Raw genomic sequence first — 27,129 nt, forward strand, 5'->3', positions numbered from 1 at the left:
ATCGGGCTCTCTGCTCAGTGAGGAGCCTGTTTCTCCCTCTCTCTCTGCCTGCCTCTGACTACTTGTGACCTCTCTCTCTGTCAAATAAATAAATAAAATATTTTTTAAAAATGATAGAGAAATAAGAACATGGGGAGATAAAATCTAAGAAGCTTAAGAATAATGCTTTGCTTCCAGGAGTGCATTTCAGAATCTCCTAGAATGATATCTGGCCAGGGGCTGGAGCAACCCCCTGGATCAGGCTGGGTTACTCCCCTCCCCACACACACCTTCACACCCCCTTTCTGTGTGTTTTATAAACCATCTTACTCTTGGAGACAAAGGAGGGGGCTTCTGGGCAATTGTTTCCTCTTGAAAAAGCCTATCTTTTGTTCATTCATTCACTTATTCAACAAATATTTCATAAGCACCAACTGTATGTTAAACACTGCTCTAGGCCTGGGGAGGCAGGAATGAACAGACAGAACTCTCTGCTCATATATCATTCTACTGATAAATGTAACATTTGTTTATAGAAATAAATAAAACTTGGTAGATCAGATAACGACAAGTGCCATGAAGAAAAATAAAGTCACAGGGGCGCCTGGGTGGCTCAGTGGGTTAAAGCCTCTGCCTTCGGCTCAGAGTCCTGGGATCGAGCCCCACATCCGGCTCTCTGCTCCGCAGGGAGCCTGCTTCCTCCTCTCTCTCTGCCTGCCTCTCTGCCTAGATGTGATTTCTCTCTGTCAAATAAATAAAATAATAAAAAAAAAATAAAGTCACAGAGGGCAATGGTGGCTATATTTCAAATAACTATTTAAATTATAAAAATATTTAAATAGAACTTAAATTATAAAATATTTAAATATAACTTAAATTATAAGTGATATTTAATTATTATAAAGATAAGTTATACTTATCTCCTTTTCATTGAGATATAATTGACATTCAATATGATATTAGTTTCAGGTATACGACATAACGATTGGACCTTTGTATATATTGCAAAATGATCGCCACAATGAGTCTAGTTAACATTCAGCACCTCACGTAGTTACAACTATTTTTTTTTTCTTCTGATGAGATTGTTTTAGATCTACTCTCTTGGCCACTTTCAAATAAAGAGGACAATGTTATTAATTGTTGTCACCATGCTGGACGTCACATCCCAGTACTTACTTCTTTTATAACTGGCATTTTGTACCTTTTGAGGACCTTCACCCATTTCGTCCACCGCCACCCCCCTCATTTTTCAGAGAAGCCCTTCACGAGAAGTTTCTGAGCATAGGTCTAAAGTAGGTTAGACGTCCAGGGAGCCCTGTGGACAAGCAAGAGAAAGGGGCAGCAAGTACAAAGGCCCTGAGGAGGGCGCATGTGTGCAGCTGGGAGAGCAGCTGGAGGCAGAGAGCAGCCGGGGCGGAGTGAAGGGGAGGGATGGAGGAGAACAGATCAGAGCCTTCACGGGGGAGGGAGCTCCGTAGGGCTGTGGAGGCTCTGGGGCAGATTTTGCCTTTACTGTTTGGGGTTTGAACAGAGGGAACGTGGCCTGATGTGTCAGCAGGACCACTCTGGCTGCTGGGTGGAGAACAGGCTGCACAGAGGCAAGAGTGGAGGCAGGGGCCCGGGGAGGAGGCCGCTGTGAGAAGTTCAGGGAGGAGACGGCAATGGCTCAGACCAGGAGGTAGTGGGAGAGGTGGAGAGAAGCAGCTTCCAGGTGGTCACTGAAGGTCAGTGGGCTAGCTGACGGCGGCATGTGCGTGATGAAAGAGCGGTCAGCGATGACGCTCGGGTGTCTTGTTGAGCCGTTGGTAGGAGGCTGGTGCCATTTTCGGAGATGAAGAGGACTGAGGTGGGGGCCCAGGTTTTCAGGTAGGTGAGGAGGCATGAGGTTTGGGTGTGCTAAGCCTGTGAGAATTAGGAGCACACACAGAACATGGAAAGCCATGGGACCAGATGAGCTCACCCAGACAAGAGCAGAGGTTCAGGGCCTGAGCTGGGAGAGCTGAGAGTTCAGGGAGGCGAGGAGGAACCAGCCAAGGAAAGGGAGAAGGAACCGCCAGGGGAAGAAAACTAGGAGAAGGTGGTGTCTGGGAAACTCAGTGAAGGAAATGTTTCAGGCAGCAATGGCTCTCTGAATCACATTCTGAGAGGTCAAGTAAGAAAACTGAGATGTGGCCAGTTGGTGATCTTGGTAAGAGCCACATACCAAGACTCTGGCTCCTATTTCCTGAGACGGGGCACCTGCTTTTCCAGCCAGAAGGAGACCGTGGTGTGAATGGGGCAGGGCTGTGGGTACCGACATTCAGGGCTCCTCCAGTCCAGAGGAGCTTACGTTCTGGGCCAGAGGATCCTCTCTTTGGACGGAGCTGTAGTCAGAAGACCTGCCAACACCCTGTTTTATCATTTAAGACTTTGCTCCTTAAGCCGAGCCTTCACTTCCCTTCCCTGGCTCAGGTGGGGCTGGGAGACCACACATTCCAGGGAGCACCAAGAATGTGGAGTTACTGATGTTTAGAGCTGGGAAGGAGCTTGGGGTGGCTTAGTCCTCCTCCCTCACTGACAGGAGTGGAAGTAAGCCCAAGGAGGCCCAGGGCCAGGTCAGTAGCAGAGCTGTGGGGCAGAGACCCGCTTCTCCAAGAGGCAGTAGACCAGTCCAGTTAAAACTGGCTGCTTTAAACTCGGACAGTCCCTAACCTCATAGCCTGGGCAAGTTACCCACTATTCTGAGTCCCACTGTTGTCACAAAAGAGAGTTGTTGCATGAGGAAATGAGATAGTACATGTTGCTTGGTGGCTTTCTGACTACTCAGCCAGTGTCCCTAGGGCATTTAGTCAGTGTGTACTGTTCCTAGGAGCCAGCTGGAACTGGAAGCTTCCTGGGACTTTGCCCCTAGAGGTTTGGGCCTAAGACGGTTGAAATTTAGGCTATGAGGTTTTCATGGTCCCTAGGTACTTTCCTTTGTCTGGTCCAAGAGGCTGAGGCTGGGAAGGGATTCTGACAATAGGGGAGAGCTGAATCAGCATATCCCAGGCCCACTGTGGGGCTCTCTGGGTGAGGCTGACACAAGGTGGCCTCTCCCATCCCTGTTTTTCCTGGGCCAGGTACAATCAAGTCTTCTCTGTGTGACTAGGCACGAAGGCTCAGGCCTCACTCGGCCCCTCTGCTCTCTCTGCAGATCAGCAACGCCATCCTCATCATCTTCGTCAGCTACTTTGGCAGCCGGGTGCACCGTCCACGGCTGATCGGCATTGGGGGTCTCCTCCTAGCTTCGGGTGCCTTCGTCCTCACCCTCCCACACTTCCTCTCAGAGCCCTACCAGTACACTGTGGCCAGCGTTGGTGAGTGACCCCCAACCCCTGCTTCAAGGGAATGAGGAAGGAGTGGGCATCTCACCAAAGTTGGCGGGGATGCTTCTGGGGTAGTGGGTACCACTCTAGGGCCATGCTGTCCTCTCCCACCAGAAAGAGTCCTTGGCTTTTATTGTTTTGCTTCTCCCCAAAGCACACCTCAAAGTGAAACGTACAGAATTATGCAGAGCTTTGGAGCAGCCCTGACTTGCTGAGGTCACAGCGTACAGCAGGTGGCTTGCCTCCCCCACCATTCCTCATACTTCCCTCTGCTTCCTGCAAGGAATGATCCAGTGCACGCAAGTGGGGATGCTTTCGAGCAGTGCCTGTGATGGGCTTGGCAGAGGGTCAAAGCATTGCCCACGATGAGAGCTGTGGATTTTCTGCATGTTCAATCATGTGTTTAATACTTCCTGACATTTGTACGTTCGTCCGTCATTCTTTAGGTTACAATACACTTAAACTGTGATCTCATTTGATTCTCCTGGATACCTGTGAAAGGGAGAGAAAAGGTCTAAGATGAGAACTTGGCACTCAAAGTTGTTCAGTAACTTTCCAAGGGCACCAGTCAGTTAGGGAGAGACAGACCCAGGTCTCCCGATTCTTGGACAAGTAGCCCCTTCTGTAACACAGTCTCTGATTCTTAGTGATATGCCCTGTGGTAGGGAGACATGTATGAGGATTTTACCTAAGTAATAAACAAAGAATTAAGTAACATGAAATTGCCTGGTAAGAGTTCCCTTTTCTTTGAAAAAATATTTTATTTTTTAATATGAAAAAATCAAAATATAGCCAAGTAAAGAAAATAATACAACAAACACTTAAACATACTGATCATTTTTATCAGTTTTCCTTCAGATGCCTCTTTTCTTCTTTCCACTTTTTTCTTTTAACAGTTTTATTGAGACATAATTCACACACCATACAGCTCACCCATTTAAGGTATACAGCCCACGGTTTTGGTGTATTATGGTTTTGGGGTGTGTGTGTGTGTGTGTGTGTGTGTGTGTGTGTGTGTGTGTGTGTGTGTTTTCAAGTAGGCTTCACACCATAGGGCTTGAACTCATGACCCTGAGATCAAGACCTAAACTGAGATTAAGAGTCAGAGGCTTAACCGACTAAGCCACCCAGGAGCCCCTCTCATGTTACTTTTTAATTGTGGTAAAGTATGTACAAAGTATAAAAACTGGGACACCTGGATGGCTCAGTCATTTAAGCATCTGTCTTTGGTTCAGGTCATGATCCTAGAGTCTTGGGATCAAGCCCCATGTCGGGCTCCCTGCTCAGTGAGGAGTCCACTTCTGCCTCTCCCCGTTCCCCCCCACTGGTGCTCTCTCTCTGTGTCTGAAATAAATAAAATCTTTAAAAACACACACACACACAAATTTCCATCTTAACTAATGGAAGTATAAATTCAGTGGCATTAATTACATTCACAATACTTTGCAACTATCACTTTGCAACAATTTTTTTTCATCAATTCCAAACAGATACTGCACCCATTAAGCAGTAACTCTCCACTCCTCTCTCTCCCCAGCATCTGGTTATTTCTAATCTGCTTTCTGTGACTTTGCCCATTCTAGATATTTCATGTAAGTGGAATGATACAAATATGTGTCCTTTTTTATCTAGCTTATTCCATTTTGCATCATGTTTTCAAAGTTCATCCGTATTGTAACATGTATCAAGAACTTCATTTCTTTGTGGCCGAATAATATGCCATTGTATGGCTACAGCACATCTTATGTACCCGGTAGCTGTCCGTGGACACTTAGGCCGCCAGATACCTCTTTGTTAAAAAAGAACTGAGACAAGGGCATTATGCTGAGCAAAACAAGTCAGTCAGAGAAAGATATATACTATATGATTTCACTCATATATGGAATTTAAGAAACAAAACAGGTGAACATAAGGGAAGAGAAGGGAAGATAAAATAAGATAAAAACAGAGAAGGAGGCAAACCTTAGGGACTTTGAACTCTAGGAAGCAAACTGCAGGTTGCTGGAGGCAAGATGGGTGGGGGTGGGGTAACTGGGTGATGCGTATTCAGGAGGGCATGTGATGTAATGAGCATGGGGTATTATATGCAATTGATGAAACATTAAACTCTACCGTTGAAAATAATAATACACTGTATGTTAACTAAATTGAATTTAAGTTTAAAAAATTTTAAAAATTAAAAAAAAAAAGAAAGAAGACATTAACTCCCTCTTGGCTCCCCACTTCCTCCCCTACAGGAGGTGGCCACTCCCCAGCAGTTGGTATGCTTAAGCTCACTGCATATCAGTATGCTTTTCTTCCTTCTAGTGTTATGTCTTCTTTTTTTTTTTAAGATTTTATTTATTTATTTGACAGAGAGAGAGATCACAAGTAGGCAGAGAGGCAGGCAGAGAGAGAGGGGGAAGCAGGTTCCCCGCTGAGCAGAGAGCCCGATGCGGGGCTCGATCCCAGGACCCTGAGATCATCACCTGAGCCAAAGGCAGAGGCTTAACCCTCTGAGCCACCCAGGCACCCCTTTGTCTTATTTATTTAGCCTTATCTTTTTTTCTTCTACAGGTTTGGAAGTTATACATTATTAGTTATCCTTACGTTGAAACATTTAAAAATTGTTAGAGAGTAAGATTGACTTTTTTGGGGCGTGACACACTGTTCTATAAATTTGAACACATTTATAGATTTGGGTAGCCACCACAATCAGAATACAGAATACGGAACAGTTCCATCGCTCCAACACATCGTGCTATTCCTGCATGGTCACACTCACCTCAACCACTAGCCCATTTCCATTGCTACGGTTTTGTAGCTTTGAGAATGACATAGAAATGGCAACATCAGGCAGGTAACATCTTGATACTGGATTCTTCCCTGGGCCAAGGCCTTTGAAATTCACTGAAGTTGGTGCATGTATCAGTAGCTCATTCATTTTTATTGCCAAATAGTATTCTGTTGTATGGATATACCACAGTTTACCTTTTCATCCATTGAAAGACTTTTGAATTGTTTCCAGTTTGTACCAAGTACCAGTAGAGCTGCTGTGAGTATTTGTGTCTGGGAGTGTCTTTTATAAATATAAGTTAATGATGTTGAATATCTTTCCGTGTGTTTATTGTCATGCATGTGTTCTCTTTGGGAAGGTGTCTGTTCAAGCCTTCTGTCCATTTTGTAATGGGATTATCTGTTTTCTTACTCAACGTCAGTGTTCTTTATAAATTCTGGATACAAATTCTTTATTGGGTAGAAGATTTGCAAATATTTTCTCCCAGGTCTTAGCTTATCTTTTACATTCTTTTAAAACTGTCATTTGCAAAGCAAAAGTTTTTCATTTTGATGAAATACAACTTATCATTCTTTTTTCTCTAAGAGATCATGCTTTTGGTGCATATTTAAGAACACTTCGATTAGTTCCAGGTCAGGAAGATTTTCTCCTATGCATGGTTTTTTTCCCTTAAGTTTTATAGCTTCCCACTTACATTTAGATCTATGATTAATTTGAGTTAATTTTCTTTTTTTTTTTAAGATTTTATTTTATTTATTTGACAGAGAGAGATCACAAGTAGATAGAGAGGCAGACAGAGAGAGAGAGAGAGAGAGGGAAGCAGGCTCCCTGCTGAGCAGAGAGCCCAATGCGGGGCTCAATCCCAGGACCCTGAGATCATGACCTGAGCTGAAGGCAGTGGCTTAACCCACTGAGCCACCCAGGCGCCCTTGAGTTAATTTTCTATAAGATTCTTTTTCTTCTTATTGCATGGATGTTAAATTTTTTTAGCATCATTCATCAAAAAGATTATCTTTTGGGGTACCTTGGTGTCTCCGTCAGTTAAGCATCCACCTTCAGCTTAGGTCATGATCCCAGGATCCTGGGATCAAGCCTTGCATTGGGCTCCCTGCTCAGGCAGGAGCCTGCTTCTCCCTCTCCCTCTGCCTGGTGTCCCCTCTGCTTGTGCTCTCTCTCTCAAATAAATAAATCAAATCTAAAAAAAAAAAAAAAGACTACCTTTTCTCCACTTAATATTTTTCATCATTAGTAAAAATCAATTGGTTATACTCATGTGGGTCTTTTTCTAGACTTTCTTTTCTTTTCCATTAGTCTCTGTGTCTGTTCTTTCCCATTCTCACACTGCCATGATTACTGCAACTTTGTAGTTGAGACTTAAAATTGGGTACTATGATTCCTCCAACTTTCTTCTTCTTTTTCAAAATTGTTTTATCTATTCTTATTCATTTGCCTCCCCATATAAACTTTATAATCAGCTTGTCTCTACCTAAAAAAATGCTTCTGGAATTTTTATTAGAATTGTATTAAATTCATAGATCAATTTGGAGATACTGGACATGTTTATGGAGTCTGCCAGTCCGTGAACACAGTATGCCTCACCCTTGCCCTTACATTTTAACACTGACCTATGACTTCACAATCCCTAAAGCTGATGAATGTCTTTATTCTCCAACAGAACAAAGTAAGGGTGCTGAGATGTTTTGCTACTCACTGTCCTCTTCCATCTTCCATGTTTTGTTGACCCGTACTTCCGTTCTGCCTGTCTTTAACCTGCCCCCTAGGACCCATTATTATTATAGTCACTGTTAATAATAAATAAGTCAGCACTTACATGTATTTACCCACAAGTTTACTGGTTTATTTACTCACAATTTCTTCTGGCATTTCACCTACCCTTGTTGATTTAATTTCCTTTCTCCTGAAATATATTCGTTAGCATTATTTGCAGGTGGGCCCATGAGTGAGAAAATCTCTAAGTCTGTGTCTGAAAATGTCAGTTTTATCCTTGTCCTTGCATTATGGTTTGGCTGCAAGCAGGGTTTTAAACTCCTAGTTATTTCCTCTCAATGATTTGAAGGTACCATGCCTCTGTCTTCTGGCTCCTCTTACTGGTCTTAGGACTTCTCCATCAGTCTCAACATCATCCTTTCTGGGAATCCCATTTTTTCTCTCCCGTTGACTTTAAGATTGTCTCTCTTCTTTGTGGTCGTGCATGTCTACCATATGGTGTCTCTCAGTATAGGTTAATTTTTACTTACCTGTTTAGAAGTTCAGTGTGCTATTATTTCTTTTGGAAATTAAGGTTTTCCTTTGGTTCTGAAAAACTCTCAGCCAAAAATGTTCCTGATATTGCATAACCCTATTTTCTCCATTCTTTCCTCTAAAAATCCATTTACTGTATTAGATATAAAAATATAGAGAATATATGTAAATGCATATAATTTATAGCTTATAATACATTAATGCATATATTACAAAATGTGTTATACATAATATGTTTTGATGTCTGGCCTCCTGGTCTCTTGTCTTTCATAGTTTCAAGTGCTTAATTCATCTAAGTTGCCTCCTGGGTGATTTCCTCATGTACGTCTTCCTGCTCACTTAGTCTCCCTCTAGCTCTCTTAATCTGATTCAGCTCATACTCTACATTGTACATTTTAATGGATCTGTATATTTTGTTAATTTCTAAAGTTATTTTAGGTTTTCAAATCTCTCTGCCCTATTGTATGATTTTTTATATTGTCTTATGATTCCTATTTTTCTTCTGGTCTCTTCAATTATTTTAAATGTATTTATTTTATATAATCTTTTTCAATTGGCTCCCCTTAGCTAAAGTTTTGGGAATGCTAATCCTCCCGTGTTTTGTGTTTGCTTGTTCTTGTTCGTGGATTATTTACCATATGTTTTATAATGTTTGACTATGGGATCATTTGCAGTGGGATTTTTTTCCCCTGTAGAAATTTTGTGTGGTCTGGGTTGGGGAAATCGCCTTACAAAGTGGTTTTGCATTTGCATTCACTCAGCATCCCAGGAACAATGCTACTTTGGAGCTAATTTTGTGATAGTTTATTGGCTTGGGATAAACTTGTACATGTTTTGAAGGACGTAAGAAGTGGCAGTGGTTTTGTGATGGGCAGCAAAGGTAGGCCCAGTCCACAAATGCTCATCCTTGGCCCACTGTATTGGAGCTAAAGATGTCTGAGGATAAATGAGCCACCAAAGGATGTGCTAAGGGAGTAACTGATTCTGATTCCTCTTTACCCATTTACTTAAATGTCAGGCTTGGATTTTTGTTGTTGTTGTTGTTGTTGTCGTTTTGTCATATCTAGAGGTCAGGTTCAAGAGTTGAATCACTTACAATGATAAAAGGGATTCCCTTTTTTTTTTTTTAAGACTTTATTTATTTATTTGAGAGAGAGAAAGTATACGCATGATCTGGGGGTTGGGCAGAGGGAGAGAGGGAAGCAGACTCCCTATTGAGCGAGGAGCCCCACATGGGACTCGATCCCAGGACTCCAAGATCACGACCTGAGCCAAAGGCAGATGCTCAACCAACTGAGCCACCCAGGTGCCCTGAAGGGATTCCTTAATGGGTTGTGAGACTTCTGGTAGGGAGGCTGGAGTGGAAAAAGAATGGAGCTAGAGTCGCAGTGTCTAATGATGAAATGTCTGTTTGGTTCTGATCATGGGACTCTTTTCCCCACTACCACGTAAGTCACCAGTGAACTGATTTTTTCTCATGAATGCCTTGCAGCCTTGTATCTATTTGGACTATATAGAGACTGAATCCTTCTTCAAGTAGGTCCAGAAGTAAGATAGACCCAAACCTAGGTGTCCTGCCATGCTCTTTTCCCTCCTCAGTCTAGACAAGGGATTTGAGGCCGGCTCTAAAGGAGAGTCCGGCATTGCTGGCTACCGTCCCAGACAACCCCGTGCCAAGCTCACTATAGGCCCCTTCCTCAGCAGCATGAGGACTGGGTTAATGAAACCAGCAAGGAGCCTGGGGCACTGGGGCCAAGCTGAGGGAAGGGCATCCTGCCAGGCATCACACACTGTGGGTTGGTGGATTGGCTGCCCGTAGTGTGAGCCACATACCAACGGCATTTTCTCCGCACAGAGCAGCCACCACAGAGGGTGGTCAGAGATGGGCGGGCCTCTGAAAGCAATCACTCCACTCCTTGTTAGGGATAGTCCATTGGCCGGGGTTCAGCCCACCATGATCCTCCCCGCTGGGAGGGAAACACTCTGCCATTCCCTCCTTGACCTCAGTGCTCTTAGCCAAACTCCACAGAGAGCAAACTGAAGGGGACTGGGACAGGGACCACAGCTGGCCTCTCAGCCTGCAGGGAGGAACCACAGACCAGGAAAATTAACTTTTTTTAGTGTTGTTGCTCATTTCATCTGTGTAAATTCTATTTGGACAATCAGGCACAGCAGTCTCCCTTACTCTGGCCAGTGTCATAGCCGCAGCTGGAAGTGCTCAGGGCTGAGCCACCTTCAGGGCATCTTCCTGGGGTCAGGAGGTGGGATGAGGAGGATGTCAGCCCAAGGCCACATAGGTGGCATCTATCTGGGCCTGTGTGCTGGGTACCAGGGCAGCATGGGCATTTGCTATGCTAACATGTGCGAATGAAAATAGCCAGAAATCTCACTTCATGGGAAAAGTTTGAAAAGCAGCTTATTTCAAATGTATTCCTACGGGAACTTTAGGTTTGAATTAGGCAAGGCAATCAGGAACAAATGCATTTTATTAAATGTACCACCCTGAGTGGTGTTCTGGAGTCAGGCAGTCCTTGGGAATGGAGACGCCCTCCCTCGGGCCACCTCCTCCCCAAGCGAGACTCAGTTCCTCCCCATATGAAACAGACACTTGCCCACAGGGCTATAAGTGGTGGGAGGATGCTTGCTCAGAATTTAGCCTGTTAAATGTTGGCGTTTATAACCTATGGTAGTAGAATGGCGAACCTGGGTGGCTCAGTCGGTTAAGTGTCTGACTTCGGCTCAGGTCATAACGTTGGAGTCCTGGGATGGAGCCTGTTCGTTCCTCTGCCCCTCCCCAGCTCATGTTCGATCACTCTCTCTCTCTCTCTCTCTCTCAAAAATAAGTAAAATCTTTGAACAAAAATGATCGGCAGTAATGGGGAGAAGATACATGTTATGCTGGGTAAACTAGGGTCCCAAATGAGGAAGCATCCTGCTTCCAGTAGCAAGCTGAGTCTCACAGCTCATGGCTGATGGGCCCGGCATCCCGGTGCCATCTGAAGGCAGCTTCTCCCTCGTCCTCACTGTAGGTCTTCTGCTCTGGCCTGGAGCAGGGCTCTTCCCTCAACATAGTGCCGGCTGCACCCTCCATATGTGAGTCCTCAGTGAGTCTCTCAGTCGAAGCTTGGGCTGCTATTCTGTTCTATTCCCAGACCCTCAGCTGGAGCAGCCTGGTATGGTGGGTGGAGCACGGACTTCAGCATTCAAACGTAGCTCAGCCATTTACTTGCCACGGTTCGTTAAGCAAGCTCCTACTTTACTTTTCTGAACCTCAGTTTCCTTATCTGTAAAATGGTACCCAGAATACCTTCACTTTCGAGGTGTTCTGAGGGCAAAATTAACACAAAATAGTATAGGTAAAGTGCCCATATTGGCTGTCCAGCAAATTTTTCTTTGGGCCTGCCCTTACTGTGACATTTGAAATCTGTTACGCATAAGTAATGACCCCCAGGCCTATTATGTCTTGATTGCTGATTTCCTCCCCTGGAGCAAAGCTACTCCAGAAATGAACATGGGAAATGAAGAGTAACTATGTATTTTAGGAAAAAAAATAAAGAGGGGCTGAACATTGTGGGAATCACGGAGACCTTTAACAACTAATTGCTAATTTTAAAAAAGGCCAGGCAGACATTTATGAATGTTTAGATTTTCTAAATGTCAGAGGGGTCCGGAAATGTGCCCTGGCGCCTTTAGAAAAAAAAGACTAGTTACCCAGCCAAGCCTCCAAGACCACTTCTGGAAGGCGCAGAGAGGTTTTGGTGGACGGGAAACAGGCCAAGGTGACACCAGTTCCCTTAGGAAATGAAAGAAGGGTCTTCGGAAACCAGTGTCTGGCAGGACTAGGTGTAACCTGTGAAAGGTCCCAAGGCACGTCCAGAGGGAAGTCGACTACTACGCAGACAATGGATGCACACAGGCAGGGAACTTCCTGTAAGATAAGAGGTGGGGGTTGGATTGCATTTTTGAAGCAGGCAAGAGAAGAAAGGGAAGAGTCACTCTCCAGTCCTTTATTCATAAACGTGCCAGCTCATCCCTGCTCATTCATCCCATGGGTGTCTCTGGGAAGGAGGGTGGTGAGGAGGCATAAGGAGAGGAAGCCTCAGGCTCCTGAGTGACGGTTTCTTCCTCAGTGGACAGCACACAGGGCCTAGAATCAGCTCCCCCACCCCCAGAGCAGAACCTGCCCCGCTGAACGGTGGGAGCCACTCAGGGTCCTCCCGCTGAGGGAACTGCTCTTGGCAAACAAGCTCAGGGCTGTTCAGTGGTGAACGCCCAGCTGGAGTGAGATGGCTATGCTCAGAAGGTGCTCGGGGTTGGCGTGGGGGGTTGGGAGTGTGAGTGTGTCTGTGGGGTAATTGTGTATCGGTGTGTGTGTGTGAGGGAAGGTGTACTGGTGTGGATGGGAACTGGTTGTACGTGGAGGTAGGCAGGGTGGAGGTGGGACTGTGTGCAAGGGAAGAGATGTGGGGGAGCCGTGTGGAGGGTTGAGATGGGGTGGATGTGAGAGGGAAAAGTGTGTATGGTGGGAGTTGGTGAGGGTGTGGATCTGGGGGTATATACGGGGGCAGAGGGGAAAGTGTGTATGTTGGGAGGTTGAGTGGGTGGGCAATTGGCGAACAACAATTGGTTGTTCAACCTGGCTAGTTGGGTCTATTTAACCTGAAAAGGAAGAGAAAATAACAAGGGGGGGGGTCACAAAACACATGGGGGTGATTAAATCAACTGAGAAAAAATAGCCCTAAACAGATGAGCACAGCAAAACCTAATAAAATTTGATATGGAACATTTTTAAATGCATACTGTAGGAAAGAATAGAAACCTATGGGGAGAAGTGATAGAAAACACTAGGCTGTAGTGTTGAACATTAGGGGAAGGCCAGGGAAGGAGCTGGGGCTCCTCAGGTGAACTGGTCGTTTTTCCATGGCAATAGGACTGTGATCCCTCTAAAGGCCCCAGCAGCTGATCTGAGAGTAGTTGACTGTCAGACTCTGTTAGCATCTGTTTTGTGGGATCCCTTGGCCAGCCTGGAAACGAGAACCCCTTGTTCTCCCAAGTCTCCAGCTGAGGTCTGAGTAGGGACCTGAGTGTGGCTCCCCATCCCAGCCAGGCCCTCCAGGCTGGTTTAGTCATTTCCCCTGTTCAGGAGTGAGGCCGGGGGTGTCAGTCCTGCTTGGCTCGGGTGGGGGGTGGGCAGTCCTAGGCAGCCAGCTGCACCCTGCGAGTTGTATCCTGCACCCCGCTGCCCTGGGGAGAGTCACTCCTCCAGCGCCTCCCCCCCCCGCTCATTGTATGTCTTGGGTGTGGTGGGAGGTTGCAGGGGGTTAGTTCCCTTGGGAGAGTCAACACACAGGGTGGAAAAGAAAATACGGTTACTGTTCCAGTGGCTTTGGGCACCCCAGGAAAACCATTAGGGAGTGAGGACTAGCCCTATAGAAACAGAGTGTGGGCCCCTCTCCCACTGGGGATTAGGGTTTGAAGAAACCCTTGATCTCTCATTCAGGAGGCCTCATTCAGGGATCCTCAGGATCCCTGGAGGACACAGGGAGGAACGTTCTGCCCTTCTTGCCACACCTGGTAGAGCAGAACCGTTGGCTGTGCCCAGACACCTCCCAAAGGTTTGAAATGGGAACCACCAGACATATCGGGGTAGTGTGCTACCCGCCAGGAGGCAGGAAACCAGCAAGAGACAAGGACAAAAGCACTCTTCAGGATTCACAGCTTGAATTGGCCACCGTCAGAAAGGATGTGGGGCTCAGATCTAAAGGGGGGAAAACAGGGGCGCCTGGGTGGCTCAGCGGGTTAAAGCCTCTGCCTTCGGCTCAGGTCATGATCCCAGGGTCCAGGGATCGAGCCCCGCATTGGGCTCTCTGCTTGGCTGGGAGCCTGCTTCCTCCTCTCTCTCTCTCTGCCTGCCTCTCTGCCTACTTGTAGTCTCTATCTGTCAAAAAAAAAAAAAAAAAAAAAAAATCTAAAGGGGGGAAAACAGCAAAGAGAAGCCAGAACCACCATGATGGTGGTAGAAGGGGAGGCCTTTGGGAGGTGATGAGGGCATGAGGGTTGTGCCCTCATGAATGGCATCAGAGCCCTCATTAGAGGTCAGAGAGCTCCCTCACTCTCTTTCTGCCTTGTGAGGACACAGTAAGAAGGCTCTCAGCAGAACCTGTCTGTGCCAGCTCCCTGATCTCAGACTTCCAGCTTCCAGAACTGTGAGAAATAATTTTCTGTTGTTTCTAAGCCACCTCAGTCTAGGATACTTGGGTATAGCAGCCCAGACTGATTCCATTAGCTTCATTCTCCTTGACTGGAGCCCCTCCTTATAGCCTCAAGCCTAATTTTAAGTTTTCAAGTTTTTGACTGTCTTTTTTTCCCTCCTTTTTAAAAATTAACTATAATGTATTATTTGTTTCAGGGGTACAGGTCAGTGAGTCCTCCGTCTTAGGTAATACCCAGTGCTTATTACACACATACCCTCCCCAGTGTCCATCCCCCAGTTACCCCGTCCCACACCCACGTCCCCTTCAGCAGCCCTCAGTTGGTTTCCTGCTATTAAGAGTCTTTGATGGTCTGTCTTATTAACTCTCCCTCCCAGTTTGTGTCATTTGTGTTGTTCACAAATTTGTCAGCTGCTCCTGCTTTCACCCAAGCCTGTGACAACAGTGTTGAGTGGTGTGCAGTCAGGGTCATCTCCCTGGTCACACGGGCCCTTGATGCCAGCCCTGGGCACGCTTTAAGCCGGTTCTCCCCAGAGGACTCTGCAGCCACGTGTCCGCATCTTGTCTACCAGGCTATCATGACAGGCTTTGTCAAAAGGCTTCCTCCAGTCAAGTAACACCATGTTACAACTTCCTGCTGGCCTGCGAGCCCCACGAACAAAGGAAATGAGGTTGGTTTGGCATGAATGGCTCTTTATGAACTCATGTTGGCTCAGCTAATCACGTTTTTTTTCCAAAGAGCTCCTCATCAGCCTGTTGAATAAATCTCTGAAGAGTAAGTCCTGCTTCACTCCCAGTCGGGGGTGCATATTAAGTTCGCCTCTATTCCAACATTAAAATTAAATGGCTTTCAGCCACCATCCTTCTCACTCAGGTAGAGCTTCCATCCCTACTATCCACTAAGAAATAGTTTTGATGATGAGCCAGGCCAGGTGATTCCTTTTTCCTTGACCTGGTGGTGATTCCTTGGGGTGCAGGGCCAAGGGTGTGGGTGCAGAAAGCCCCTCACCGGCAGGGTAACGTCCAGCCTTGTTTCGTCATGCGCAGTGGACTGGCCCTCTCGTGTCTGGCTCATTGGTCACAGGCCTCCTTATACAAGTAGGCGTTTTCCCCAGGGTCCCCACTAGTGCTGGGGTAACAGTGTGTGAAGGGGTGACCAGCCTCAACCTCAGAACTAGTCTTGCAAACTCAGTCGGAGGATAGAACCCAGGAAAGCTCTCCTTCCACTCCCTGAGCTCACTCTTTTCTTTCAAAAATATGAACCCTTCCAGGCAGCTCCTTTATTACAATCCATCCTCTGCTGGTGATCAGCACTGATCTTATTTGTCTCCAGTTTCTAGACCCAGCCCCCAGGTTCTTAGAAACCTGGGCTTTATCACCTGTCTCCATGGTTCCACCATCCCCCACCTTCATTTAAATTTCTCAGAGTTTCTGGTCTCTGGATGAAAATTGATATTATCTGATCACTATGCCCCAGATTATAATATACCCATGATTTTTAATCCTAATAAGAATATTGCAAGGTAGGTATTATGATATCTGCTTGGAGATGAAGACATTGAGGTTCTGAGAGGCCCCCAACCAGTGAGTGGTAGAATGAGATTTAAACTTGATTTGTCTGGTTTCAAACTGCGAATCGCTTTCACTACCCTATGATGTGTCTCAGGCTGTCAAACCTAACTCTGTTGGCTTCTGCTGGTGCAGAAGGAGGAGAACAGTCTCCTAGTGTTCCAGAATGAAACTTGGAATGCATGCTCATAGAAATTATTTTGTAAGTGGAGACTTGGTCTAGTGGAAGAGACCACATATTATTATCGAGGCATTATGGAATAACAAGGCTTTGTGAACTGCCCTGGGAACCCAGTCACTTCTGATGTGTGAACAACCCACTTTGCAAACCACTTTGAGACCTCAAATCATGTCTGAGTTTGGGACAGTCTGTTCCAGGCCTGCTAGTGGGTGTTGCCAGAGTTTTCGGGAAGAATTGTTGAGTAGCTGAATTTAGGAAATAGGTCCTTCAGAGTGGAGCATTCTGAATGAGGTTCCAGGGGTTTGCTGATAGCCTAAGGGCTTGGCACCTTGAACATGTTTCCAGAAGACTCTTCAGAAGCACCCCCTGGCCTTTTCCTATTATTCTCTTATGGACTGCTTCTGAGGCTTGGGTTTTGCCTCACTTGACCCTACTCATCTGCAAACCATGCCCCCTTCTGAGCAGGGAGGTATGTGTGGCTTTCAAAGAACATGACTTGGAGGAGAACTCACTGCTGCCTTTCTGTTACCTGGAAGAACTCTCTTTCCTCTACTAGAATGATGAGCATGACTAGTCAAAGGAAAGCCCCATTTGCCATGGACTTCCTATGTTGCTTGATCCTTCTAGGGTCCTGTCTCTGACACAGTTTCAGATCTCTGTGCAGAGACCTCCTATACCCTTGGCAGCCCTCCTGCTGGCCTCAGCCTGGCTGCCCCTGAAATGTAAGTCCTTGAACAATGGAATGGTTAGACTTTGGTCTGCCCAGATTTGCCCTGTCTCTGTAGATCCCACTCTGGGGAAATAGACCTTCCTGCCACAGAGTCTCCTATCTTTCCAAACCCACTGAGGGGTCCAGAAATTAGAACTGAAACTCTGATTTTAAATTGTGGAAATGAGTCAGAGAGTTGACTCACGTGCAGCTGGGGTGGTGCTGGGGTAGCTGGAGGAGGAGAGAGGTCCCAGCCTGTTTCTAGTTAGCATTTCACAGCCCTGTGAAAACGGGCACAGCCAGACTTCTGGTGTCTTGTGGGAAAAGAATGTGCTCTGATGAACTTGAGCCTTCCAGAAGTCGGCCTCAGGGAAGATGAGAAACAGACTGACATCCCTCTGATGAACAGACTCCCCTCTCTCCCATTCTCAGGGCTCTCCAAGATGGAGGAAAGGGACCTTGGGTGGGCAGGCAGCCTCTGGAGTCTGTGGTGGCTGGAATAGGCAGGCATTTCTCTGACCTCACCACAGGATTTGACATGGTGGGAAGGTCAGAACGAGCAACATCAGAAGAGGAGGGTGATATGCTTCCATAAGTCAATGGAGAGTATCTGGGTACAGGGCCTTTGCTGGAATGCTTGGGAAATGGGGGGAAGTGGCTCTGTTCCCTTCGCATGGGCCTGAGCTCCTAAAGGAAGCTGAGAAATCCACTCCAGGGAGGAGAGGGGTGGAGTGGACCAAAGAAAGTTGAGTCCCCCCACCCATCACCAGTTTTGCCAAGATCTTCCAACACAAGGTCTTTTCCTCCCCTTTCTTCTAGCCCTTGGGCTCACCAATCCCTGTCCCCTAGATTTTTAAGAGAAGAGCCTAAGGGTCTAAATTTTAGACAACTCCGCTCTCACCAGAGGAAGCAGGCCATAGCCCCCCACTGCCAGAGTCTCAGGCATGAGTTCTTGGGAAGCCCACACTGTGCCTGTTTCTGGTATAAACACCTGTGCTCACATCAAGGCAGGAAGCGGCAGGTCATAGCAACCACCACTGCCCTCTGCTCTTCCTGGCTCTGGGGTTCCCTGCCCCCAGACAGCCAGCTGCGGCTTCCCTTGGGCAGCGCTCCTGGGGAACGAAGCCTGCTCTTCTGCAGGTGAATTTTGCATGAGTCACAGCCTGGGCCAGGGTGGATTTGGCCCCATTCAGGGCTGACATAAGGAAAAGACAGTGGGTTAGGAGATCTTGAATCAATTCAGAATGTGGAAGAGCCAAAGAGGAACTCCACACACTTGAGAGTTGGGGCCAATGGCCTATATTTTAAAGTACACGTTTTAAGGGCGCCTGGGTGGCTCAGTGGGTTAAAGCCTCTGCCTTCGGCTCAGGGCATGATCCCAGGGTCCTGGGATCGAGCCCCACATCCGGCTCTCTGCTCAGTAGGGAGCCTGCTTCCCCCCCGCCCCCTGCCGCCTGCTTCTCTGCCTACTTGTAACCTCTGTCTGTCAAATAAATAAATAACATCTTAAAAAAAATAATAAAGTACATGTTTTAATAAAGGCAATTCCTGACACAGAGTGTAACATTCTAAGAGATCATGACGCCCACGACCCCCAGAGGGTTTTGCCGCCTGGGCGTTTCATCAGGTGGAGTTTCCTGAGGATTTCTGTGCTCCTGGCGTATGCTGCAGTGCGCCATATGAAGGCTGAAGACGCCAGTCGACATTTTTATGATCTTCGGTGACCATACATGTCCCACAGAAAATAATGTTACCATCCACGCCGGCAACAGTGTTCTCATAAATGTGGGTATAGTAAAATAGTAAGAATCAGAGAGATCAAGGACTAGAACTCTTAGAAGAAAACACTTATTCTCCAGGCCTTCATCTGTCACACACTCCCGCAGCCAGCCTGGCCTCGTGTGTCTCACACGCACGCCTCTGGGCTGTGCATCCAGTCTGCACGTCCGCAGAGCCGGCCAGCCCTCGCTGCCCCACGTGCAATGCACGGCCTCACCTATTTTACCACCAAAATAGCTCTTTTTGGGGTCAATTCCACTCTCTACACATGGACCTTGCCAATGGGTCTAATGCCTCCAATGTGTTCGTTGCACCGCTCCCATCAGGATCTTGACCCTTCTGGGGTTTTCCTTAGGACACAGTCCGTGCCCTTTCCCAGCACCCACAAGCCATCCAGGAGCGGCCGTGACTCACCGTGCTTCTCCTTGCGTGCGGCTCGCAGCGAGCCGCATTTTGTACCCTGGAGCATGTCACCGACATCTCTGAGCCCCTCCACATTGCTGTTCCCCCGTCCTCCTCGTGGCTGATCTTTGTCTACTCCCATTGCTTCTTCTTAGCTCAGGGCCACTTTCTCCAGGAATCTTTTCCTTCACCCTCTCCCAGCGACGCTGGGTTGCGCTTCTCCCACCTACTCCCTGTCCTCTGCCGACTCAGCGTGGAGCAGGCTACATCATTATTTATTGTGGTTATATATATATATATATTTAACATAACATTTGCCATTCTAACTCTCCTGAAGTGTAGAGTTCAAGGGCATTGACACATTCACACTATTGTACAACCATCAACACCATCCATCTCCAGAACTTTTCATCTTTCCCAGCTGAAGCTGTACCACTAACTCCCCATTCCCCTGCCCGCCCAGCCCCCGATCACCACCATTCTACTTTCCGTCTCTATGAATTTGCCTATTTGTGTTTTTTCATAGAAGTGGAATCTGCAGTGTTTGTACTTTTGTGTCTGGCTTATTTCAGGTAGCATAATGTCTTCAGTGTTCTTCCATTTGGTATGTAGCGTGTCAGAATTCCCTTCCTTTTTAAGGCTCAGTAATATTCTATTCTATGTATCTGTCACATTTGGTTTATCCACTCATTTGTTGATACACGTTGGATTGTTTCCACCTTTTGGCTCTTGTGAATAACCCTGCTATGAGCACTGGTGTTGAAGTATCTGTTAAGTCCTGCTTTAAATTCTTCTGGGTATATGCCCAGAGCTATAAATGCTGAGTCACATGGTAGTTGTATTTAAAGTTTTGGGGGAACTGTCGTACTGTTTCCCATAGTGGCCACATCATTTTGCATTCCTTCCAGCAATGTACAAGGGCTCTAACTTTTCCCACATCTTATATGAACAACCCTTGGTGTTTCCTGTTAGTTATTGTTGTTGTTGTTGTTGATAATGACCATCCTGATGGATGTGAGAGGGTATCTCGTTGTGGTTTGGCTTGGCCCAGGCGACACTGTGGTTGCTTCTTCAGTGAGCTCTGTAGCGCAGTGGGCCAAGGGAGCACCTGTGCCTGTCTCGGTCACCTCCTTGTCCCCCACCCCAGCAGAGTGCCTGCCCACGGTCACTATTCCCAAATGACTGACCAACTGAGGATGGACGAAATTTGGCCCAGGAATTTTTCCAGGACTCAGCATGCAAACTATCCCCCAGTCTGGATGACCCTGAGAAGAAGACATCTTGCCCTTCCTTGCTGTTCCTGGGACAGGCCTCCCGTTCAGTGGGAGAGCCCCGTAGGCCCCAGCAGTTTTCAAATGTGTCCTATGAAACAAACACCAGTGTAGAAGACAGGTAAGGGTCGGGCCAGGCTGGACAGAGCATGTGTGCCTGGGGGACGGAGAGAATCCCCTCATCCTGGGGGATGAGGCGGGCAGGCCCGCCCACCTCACCATCCAGGGCAACCTGGGGCAGAGTGGAGCAAGAGGGGCAGATCCAGTCTGCAGCCCTTGAATTTCCTCTCTGTGGGGCTTTGAGACCCCCATAGATCAGGGCTTCTACCCTCTCTGGGAGCATCCCAAATGAGAATTAAAGGGGATTATGTTAGTGTGAAAAGAACAAAAATAGAGCAAGATCAGGGATGTCAGTGGTGTCCATTGGCTCGGACAAGGTAAGAGAAGAAGGGATCTTATGCAAGGGAGCCCTCAAGAGCTTGCGAGGCCTTGGAGAGGTGACAGTGCCGATTGGCGAGTGTGGGCCAAGTTAAAAACAGCCGGATGGAAGTGACAGTCCAGCCTGGCCCGGTCCCCACAGCCACAAACTGCACAGTGCTCGTGGCATGCTGGGAATCTCTGGGAGCCTCACAGAAGGGTCTCAAGGTGCAGTCTGGCTCCTGTGGGTGCAGCCTCAGCTCCCCGTTTGTAATAGGAGGGCTTGAACTAGACGGTCTCAAGTCCTTTCCTTAACTCCCCACGTTGTAGGATCCTTGGTTGCTGCCCACTTTCCGTAAGGACATTAAATGCCTTTGTGTGACACATTGCCAGGCTTATCCAGGAGTCAGGCTCCGAGGGTCCTGACACGGGAGGGATGCATCCCAGGTGGGGCTGATACTGTCTTCTGTGAGACAGAATGGCCTTTGTCCCACTAAAGAGAGCCACACCCTGGGAACCCCAAGCCTGAGGCTGAGCACAGGGCGCTTCAGGCCCGCAAGCCTGGGTTTGGATCCTGGATCCCCCTTTTTCACCTGAGTGACCCTTTCCTCCGGGAATGACGGTTTCAGCCTCCATGCTCAGCTCCCCACCTGTACCCATAGAGGACAGCCCTGGGCGGAATGGATAGCCATGGGCAGAAGATTCCTCTCCCACCCAAGAAGGGCTGCTCCTGGAACAGGAAGGCCACACTCTGACCTCTGTGTCTACAGTCACTTCCCAAAGGCCTGAAAGGAAGGGCAGGTTTGGAGGCTTGCTGGTGGAAGCAGAAGACCCAGTGGTGACTAGCACGCCCTCTCATTGCAGGGAACAGCAGCCACTTCCAAGCCGAGCTCTGTCAGAAGCACTGGAAGGACCAGCCCCCCAGCAAGTGCCATAGCACCGCCCAGGACTCCCGGAAGGAGACCAGCAGCATGTGGGGTCTCATGGTGGTCGCCCAGCTGCTGGCAGGCATTGGGACGGTGCCCATTCAACCGTTCGGAATCTCCTATGTGGACGACTTCTCTGAGCCCAACAACTCACCCCTGTACATCTGTGAGTCACAGGCTTGGGGAAGCCGCAGGGAGGGGGCCCAGCCCCAAAGTGGCACTTGCTGAGGCCCAGAGGGGCTGAATTGAGGTCAGACCCTCGTTGCCCCACAACACAGCAGATGAGTGCTGAGGTTTGCGGGGGCAGACAGATCTGGTTGGAAGGCCAGCTCTGTTACCTACCAGCTGTGTGATCCTGGGCAGGTGGCTGGCCCCCAGGGCCCCAGGGTCCTCACCTGCAGAACAGGGCTAACAGTATCTGTGCCCTGGGCAGCCGTGGCATTAAATATGCAATGTGTGTAACCCAGTAGCCCCACGCCGGGCACAGGGGAGCTCCTTTACCAGCTCCTGGAGCTGCTGCTGTCCAATCCTCCAGGCACAGGCCAGGGTACCCGTGTCTTCCCAAACTGTCCACTCAGGGACCAGACGGCCTCAAGGAAGGACAAACAAGGCAGATACCAAATGATCATCTATTGCTGCCATCCTTCCCTTAGAACAAACCTCGCTGAGCATTCTCGAGGCCCACGCCCCATACCAGACAGAGCACACTGCGGCTCAGTAGCCCCACAGCTGCTGCCGGAGCCCCCATCATTGTATTTGCGGGGAGCTTCGGCCACCAGCATGCCCGGCAGGAATCGCTAAATGCTGGGGAGCCTTTCCCTCCTGGCGAGTGGGTCTCTCTGGTAGCTGGCTGCAGGAGAAGCAGCTTTGGTTCTGCACATCTCAGGATCTTGAGTGATCCTGGTCTTGTCTATGGGACATGCCCTGGGTGTGGACTTGTGAAGGCCAGAGGACAGCTCAGGAATCCCTCAGCTAGGGGGCAAACCTGGGGCTGACCCACCCCCTCAACCTCCCTCAGCCTCCTTTCCCCACTTTCCCCTCCAGCCATCTTATTTGCCATCTCTGTATTCGGACCGGCTTTCGGGTACCTGCTGGGCTCCGTCATGCTGCAGATCTTCGTGGACTACGGCAGAGTGGACACAGGTGAGTGTGGGCAGGGATGCCCAGCCCAACACTGGTTCCACGAAACAACCTCCCAAGCCCCAGCCAGGCAGGGCAGAAAATGAAGCTTTAAATCCACATGCTTGGGTCTCCTTCTGCCCTCACTCCGTCACCCCTGCCAAGCCTCAGACAGCCGGGAGCGGGCCGCGTGCTGCGTCTTGCACAGGTCCCTGTCTGTCCTTGGGAAGTCTGTAGCAGGAAACCTTGAGACTTGGGGCAGGGCCTCACTGGTTGTCACCATAGCTGCCTATCTTGGTGGTGGTATTAAAAATAGTTTTATAGTCCTTGGATTCTAAGATGGTGTTTGATTATTAAAAAAAAAAAAAAAGATTTAAGGGGCGTCTGGGTGGCTCAGTGGGTTAAAGCCTCTGCCTTCGCTCAGGTCATGATCCCAGGGTCCTGGGATCGAGCCCCGCATGGGGCTCTCTGCTCCGCAAGGAGCCTGCTTCCTCCTCTCTCTCTGCCTGCCTCTCTGCCTGCTTGTGATCTCTGTCTGTCAAATAAATAAAATATTAAAAAAAAGATTTAATAAGAGCTCTTTTGAGGATAAAAAAGAGGCACTACATAAAATATAGACACGGAATATGATTCGCGTCATGTGGGACTCCATGGGCACTGGCAGTAAATGGGCTGTGTCTAATCCTTCTTCTGCCTCTCACCAGCTGAGTGATCGTGAGCAAGTTTCTACATCTTTCTGTGCCTCAGTTTCCTCATCGTAAATGGGCCTAATCCTCAAGGAAAATGGACCTAATGGTAGTACAATAGAGCTGTCCTCAGGATTAGAACATGCCTGATCTATATGAAGAGGTTTACAGGAATGAGCTCTTATTCTTCACAAAATGGTATGGACGAAATCACTGTGTATCTTAGAATGAGGAGGACATAGGGTCTATAGGCCAGGGCACAAACACTGAGGTAACCCTTCACGGAGGCAGCCCCCCAGGGAATCCTGCAAGAGCTCATGGCCTTCGTAAGCTTGTCTGATGCCGGCCCGCCTCCCAGAGGGCAGAGAGAGCCAGCCTCACAGAGGGGCAGGTGAAGTGCTTGGAAGCTCCAAGGCAGGAGACAGGGCTCCTGCCTGAGGTGTTTAGGGAGGGCGTCCCAGACCACTGACAGCTGCACTGAGCCCCATCGGGGCGGGGCGGGGGGAGGATTTCTGCCTTCCAGATGGAGAAGAATACTTGGACAAGGCCAAGAGAGGGAACCTGCGTGAAGTGTGGGGGAGATAGAGGAAGCTCCCTCCCACCAGCCGGAAGATGTGGCTAGAAGGCAGGTCTGAGCCAGACTTGCAGGAGTGATACTCCCACCAGTTCCTGGCATGCAGATCGGAGCCTTCCCATCACACAAAGAATGTGGACAGGCGTTAGAGCCACCGTGCTGCCTGAGTCCAAAACTGCTGCTCCTGGGGGCCATCAGACCACGATGTCTTCCTTGAGGTGTCCCCTTCCTTTACTTCACATGACAGGGAAAAGCCCGGGGGAACTTTCTGCCTCAGGGTCAAGCCATCTTTGCCCTTTCACTGGCACTTCCTGAGTTGATTCCTGCCTCTTAGTTGCCCAAAGAGACTCGAAGCTGAGCTCCCAGTACCAGGGACAGTGCCCAGTGAAGCCTGACATTGTTTGGCTGAGGGCCATTCTGCTACCATCTCCCTCCCTCCACGCCTACATAGCTTCTTTACAGAGAGACACAACGGCAGACTTGCAGCTGCAGGTGGGAGACGTTGCTGGAAGTATCTCCTTTGGAGGCTCAGCAACCCACTCTGATGATGGTTGTTCCATCAGGCCTCTAAGGATTATGGGGCCTCCTTTCTTAGGGATCAATAAAATGGGAGGCCATAGCATTCAGTGGTTAAGCGTGCAGATTTGGACACCAGGGAGACGTGGGTTTAAAATTGGCCAATGAGATCATACTTACCAGCCTTGACCTTGGACCAGGGCAAAGCTAACATCTCTGATCCTCAATTTTCTGATTAATTGGAGGTGGGTAGATGGAGCCGCCTTCACTGTTATTCCTACCAAGGGTTGGGAATAAAATAAAGTGAGGCCAAGTTTCTGATTCCTTCAGCCTGGGGATTCTCTGATTCTGGCTGCCATGCTCTGCAGACCAGCTGGCCTGGAGAGGGAATGTTGTCTTGAATCAGACTCTAGCTCATGACTTACCTCTTCTGCAGCATGGAAAGAAAGTCCTCCTGATCAGAGGCCCTCTTTCCAGCAAAATGAGATCCCACATTAATCCAGAAAACACTTGTTCCCTTTGCTGTCTTTCCAGCTGCCATTAACCTGAGCCCCGGAGACCCCCGGTGGATTGGAGCCTGGTGGCTGGGCCTGCTCATCTCCTCAGGCTCCTTGGTTCTCACCTCTTTCCCCTTTTTTTTCTTTCCTCGAACGATGCTCAGGGAAGCAGAGGTAAGGTCCTGAGAGCCCATGACTCTGCCTATTAGAGTTCAAGAAAGGGAGGTGTGGGGGAAAAATGAACTGAGGATCTCCCGCAAGTGAAGCGAGTTCTGGGTTAAGTCTAGAGAAGTTATATGATACAGGACTCCTCAGAGGCTTGGAGAAGTAAGAGTGCTGGTGAATTTCCAAGAGATGGTCTCTCACCAGCCTCCCCTTACCACATCAGCATCTCAGGCATCCGGAGGGTTCCAGGGAATGTACTTTGGGAAACAGCAGGTTCACAGTTAAGAGTCAGGAAAAGCTGAATATATGGCCTGGCATAGTTGGCCCATCATGTGTGAACCCACAGGACTGAGTCGGAAGGAGACCCTTGGAGCTGAAGAGCGCGAGGCTGCACTGAGAGCGAGCTGACTATGGGCAGAGGGACCTCCGGGGTGTCCACCGGCCCTGTCTGCTGGGAAGGAAGTCAGAAAACGATGAGAAGGGAAAATAGAGACAAGAAGTCTCAGTGGGGCCTCGATGTTAGGCATAGGGTGTGATCCCATAAGGTTCGGGGGTGCTGCAGTGAGTGGGTAACCATGCAGGGCACACCATGGCAGCTGGGTCGAGGTTGGGGAGTCAGGAAGGAGGGAAGGCTGGCCATCTGAAGAGGCCTGTGTAAACATGCGGAATGCGGCTGAGCGCCAGGGCAGGGGTTGCCGGGCAGCTGAGGAAAGGGCAGGGGGCGACGTCCTTGGAGAGGGTGCCGAGGACTCAGCAGTGGGCAGATTGGAGGAGAAGGGGGCCGAAGTTAGCACCAAGGTTTTGAGCCAGAGCCAGAGCTCAGCATTTGGCAGTGAGGTGTGAGATCTAGGCCGAGCAGCGGGAAGAGGAGCAGGGGTGGGAGGGCCTCTGCTTGGCTTGGGGAAGAATTTCAGAGGTTGTCAGTGCATCGTGGTTGTTTGGGGGTCAGGCACACCTGAGTCTGGGTCCAGATGCTGAGCATCTTGGGCAAGTTCGCTTGTTTCTAAGTTTCCTCTAACATACTGGAGATAGAGCAACTGTCTCAGCGAGGCTGTGAGGAGAGCCGATATGTGTGGAAGGCTTGGCGCGGCGCCTAGCGTAGAGTAAGCACCCAGTGTGCGGGGACTCCCATGCCTGGTGGTGGGTTCCAGGGAGCTCTAACAGCGTCAGAGCTCGGGAGCCTTGCACACCGTGGGTAGGGGTTCAAAGCTGCTGCTGACAAGTTCACAAGAGATAGGCAAACTCACTGAGGTGGTATGGGTAGAAAGTGTGGGCCAGGGTCCAGGATGGAGCCTTGAGCAGGACTCAGCTTTGGGCCCAGAAGGAAGCAGAGACTCTATAGAGGAGACAGTAAGAAAGAACTGGAAACAGAGGTCATTCTAGATCAGTGTATCCCAGAAGCCTGCGGCCCCTGGAATCTGAGGATGGGGAAGAAGTGTAGCCATGACAGACAGACAAGGGGTGAGATCTGATCGGACACCTTTTGGCATCAGGCAAGGGAAAGTTAGACACGAATAACATGCCCAGAGGAGTCTCTGGAGGCTTTGGCACAGACATGTTCTTGCCGGCAGCCATCACACAGGGTCCACGGACATGCAGGTGGCATTTACTTGGAGAGAGCATTCTCTGTGCACCCTCCCACACACCTGGGGCAGCTCAGTGGTGCCCGTCTCTGAGCCAGCGAGACCAGACCAGGAGGGGCAAGGGCCCAGGGAAGGGTCACTACAGGGAACCTGGGCCTT

The 27,129-nt window shown here is 48.8% G+C and overlaps 1 protein-coding gene across 1 annotated transcript in view; it reads left to right on the forward strand.

The window, feature by feature from the left end:
• Positions 1 to 27,129, forward strand: part of SLCO2A1 (solute carrier organic anion transporter family member 2A1) — an 81,025-nt gene that overhangs the window by 39,078 nt on the left and 14,818 nt on the right. Inside the window, exons 3-6 of the mRNA XM_046002980.1 lie at positions 3,155 to 3,317; positions 21,769 to 21,996; positions 22,875 to 22,973; positions 25,260 to 25,396. Coding sequence (XP_045858936.1) covers positions 3,155 to 3,317; positions 21,769 to 21,996; positions 22,875 to 22,973; positions 25,260 to 25,396 — 627 coding nt within the window. The remainder of the gene's footprint in view (positions 1 to 3,154; positions 3,318 to 21,768; positions 21,997 to 22,874; positions 22,974 to 25,259; positions 25,397 to 27,129) is intronic.

This window comes from Meles meles, chromosome 4, assembly GCF_922984935.1.
Source record: "Meles meles chromosome 4, mMelMel3.1 paternal haplotype, whole genome shotgun sequence".
Lineage (NCBI taxonomy): Eukaryota > Metazoa > Chordata > Mammalia > Carnivora > Mustelidae > Meles > Meles meles.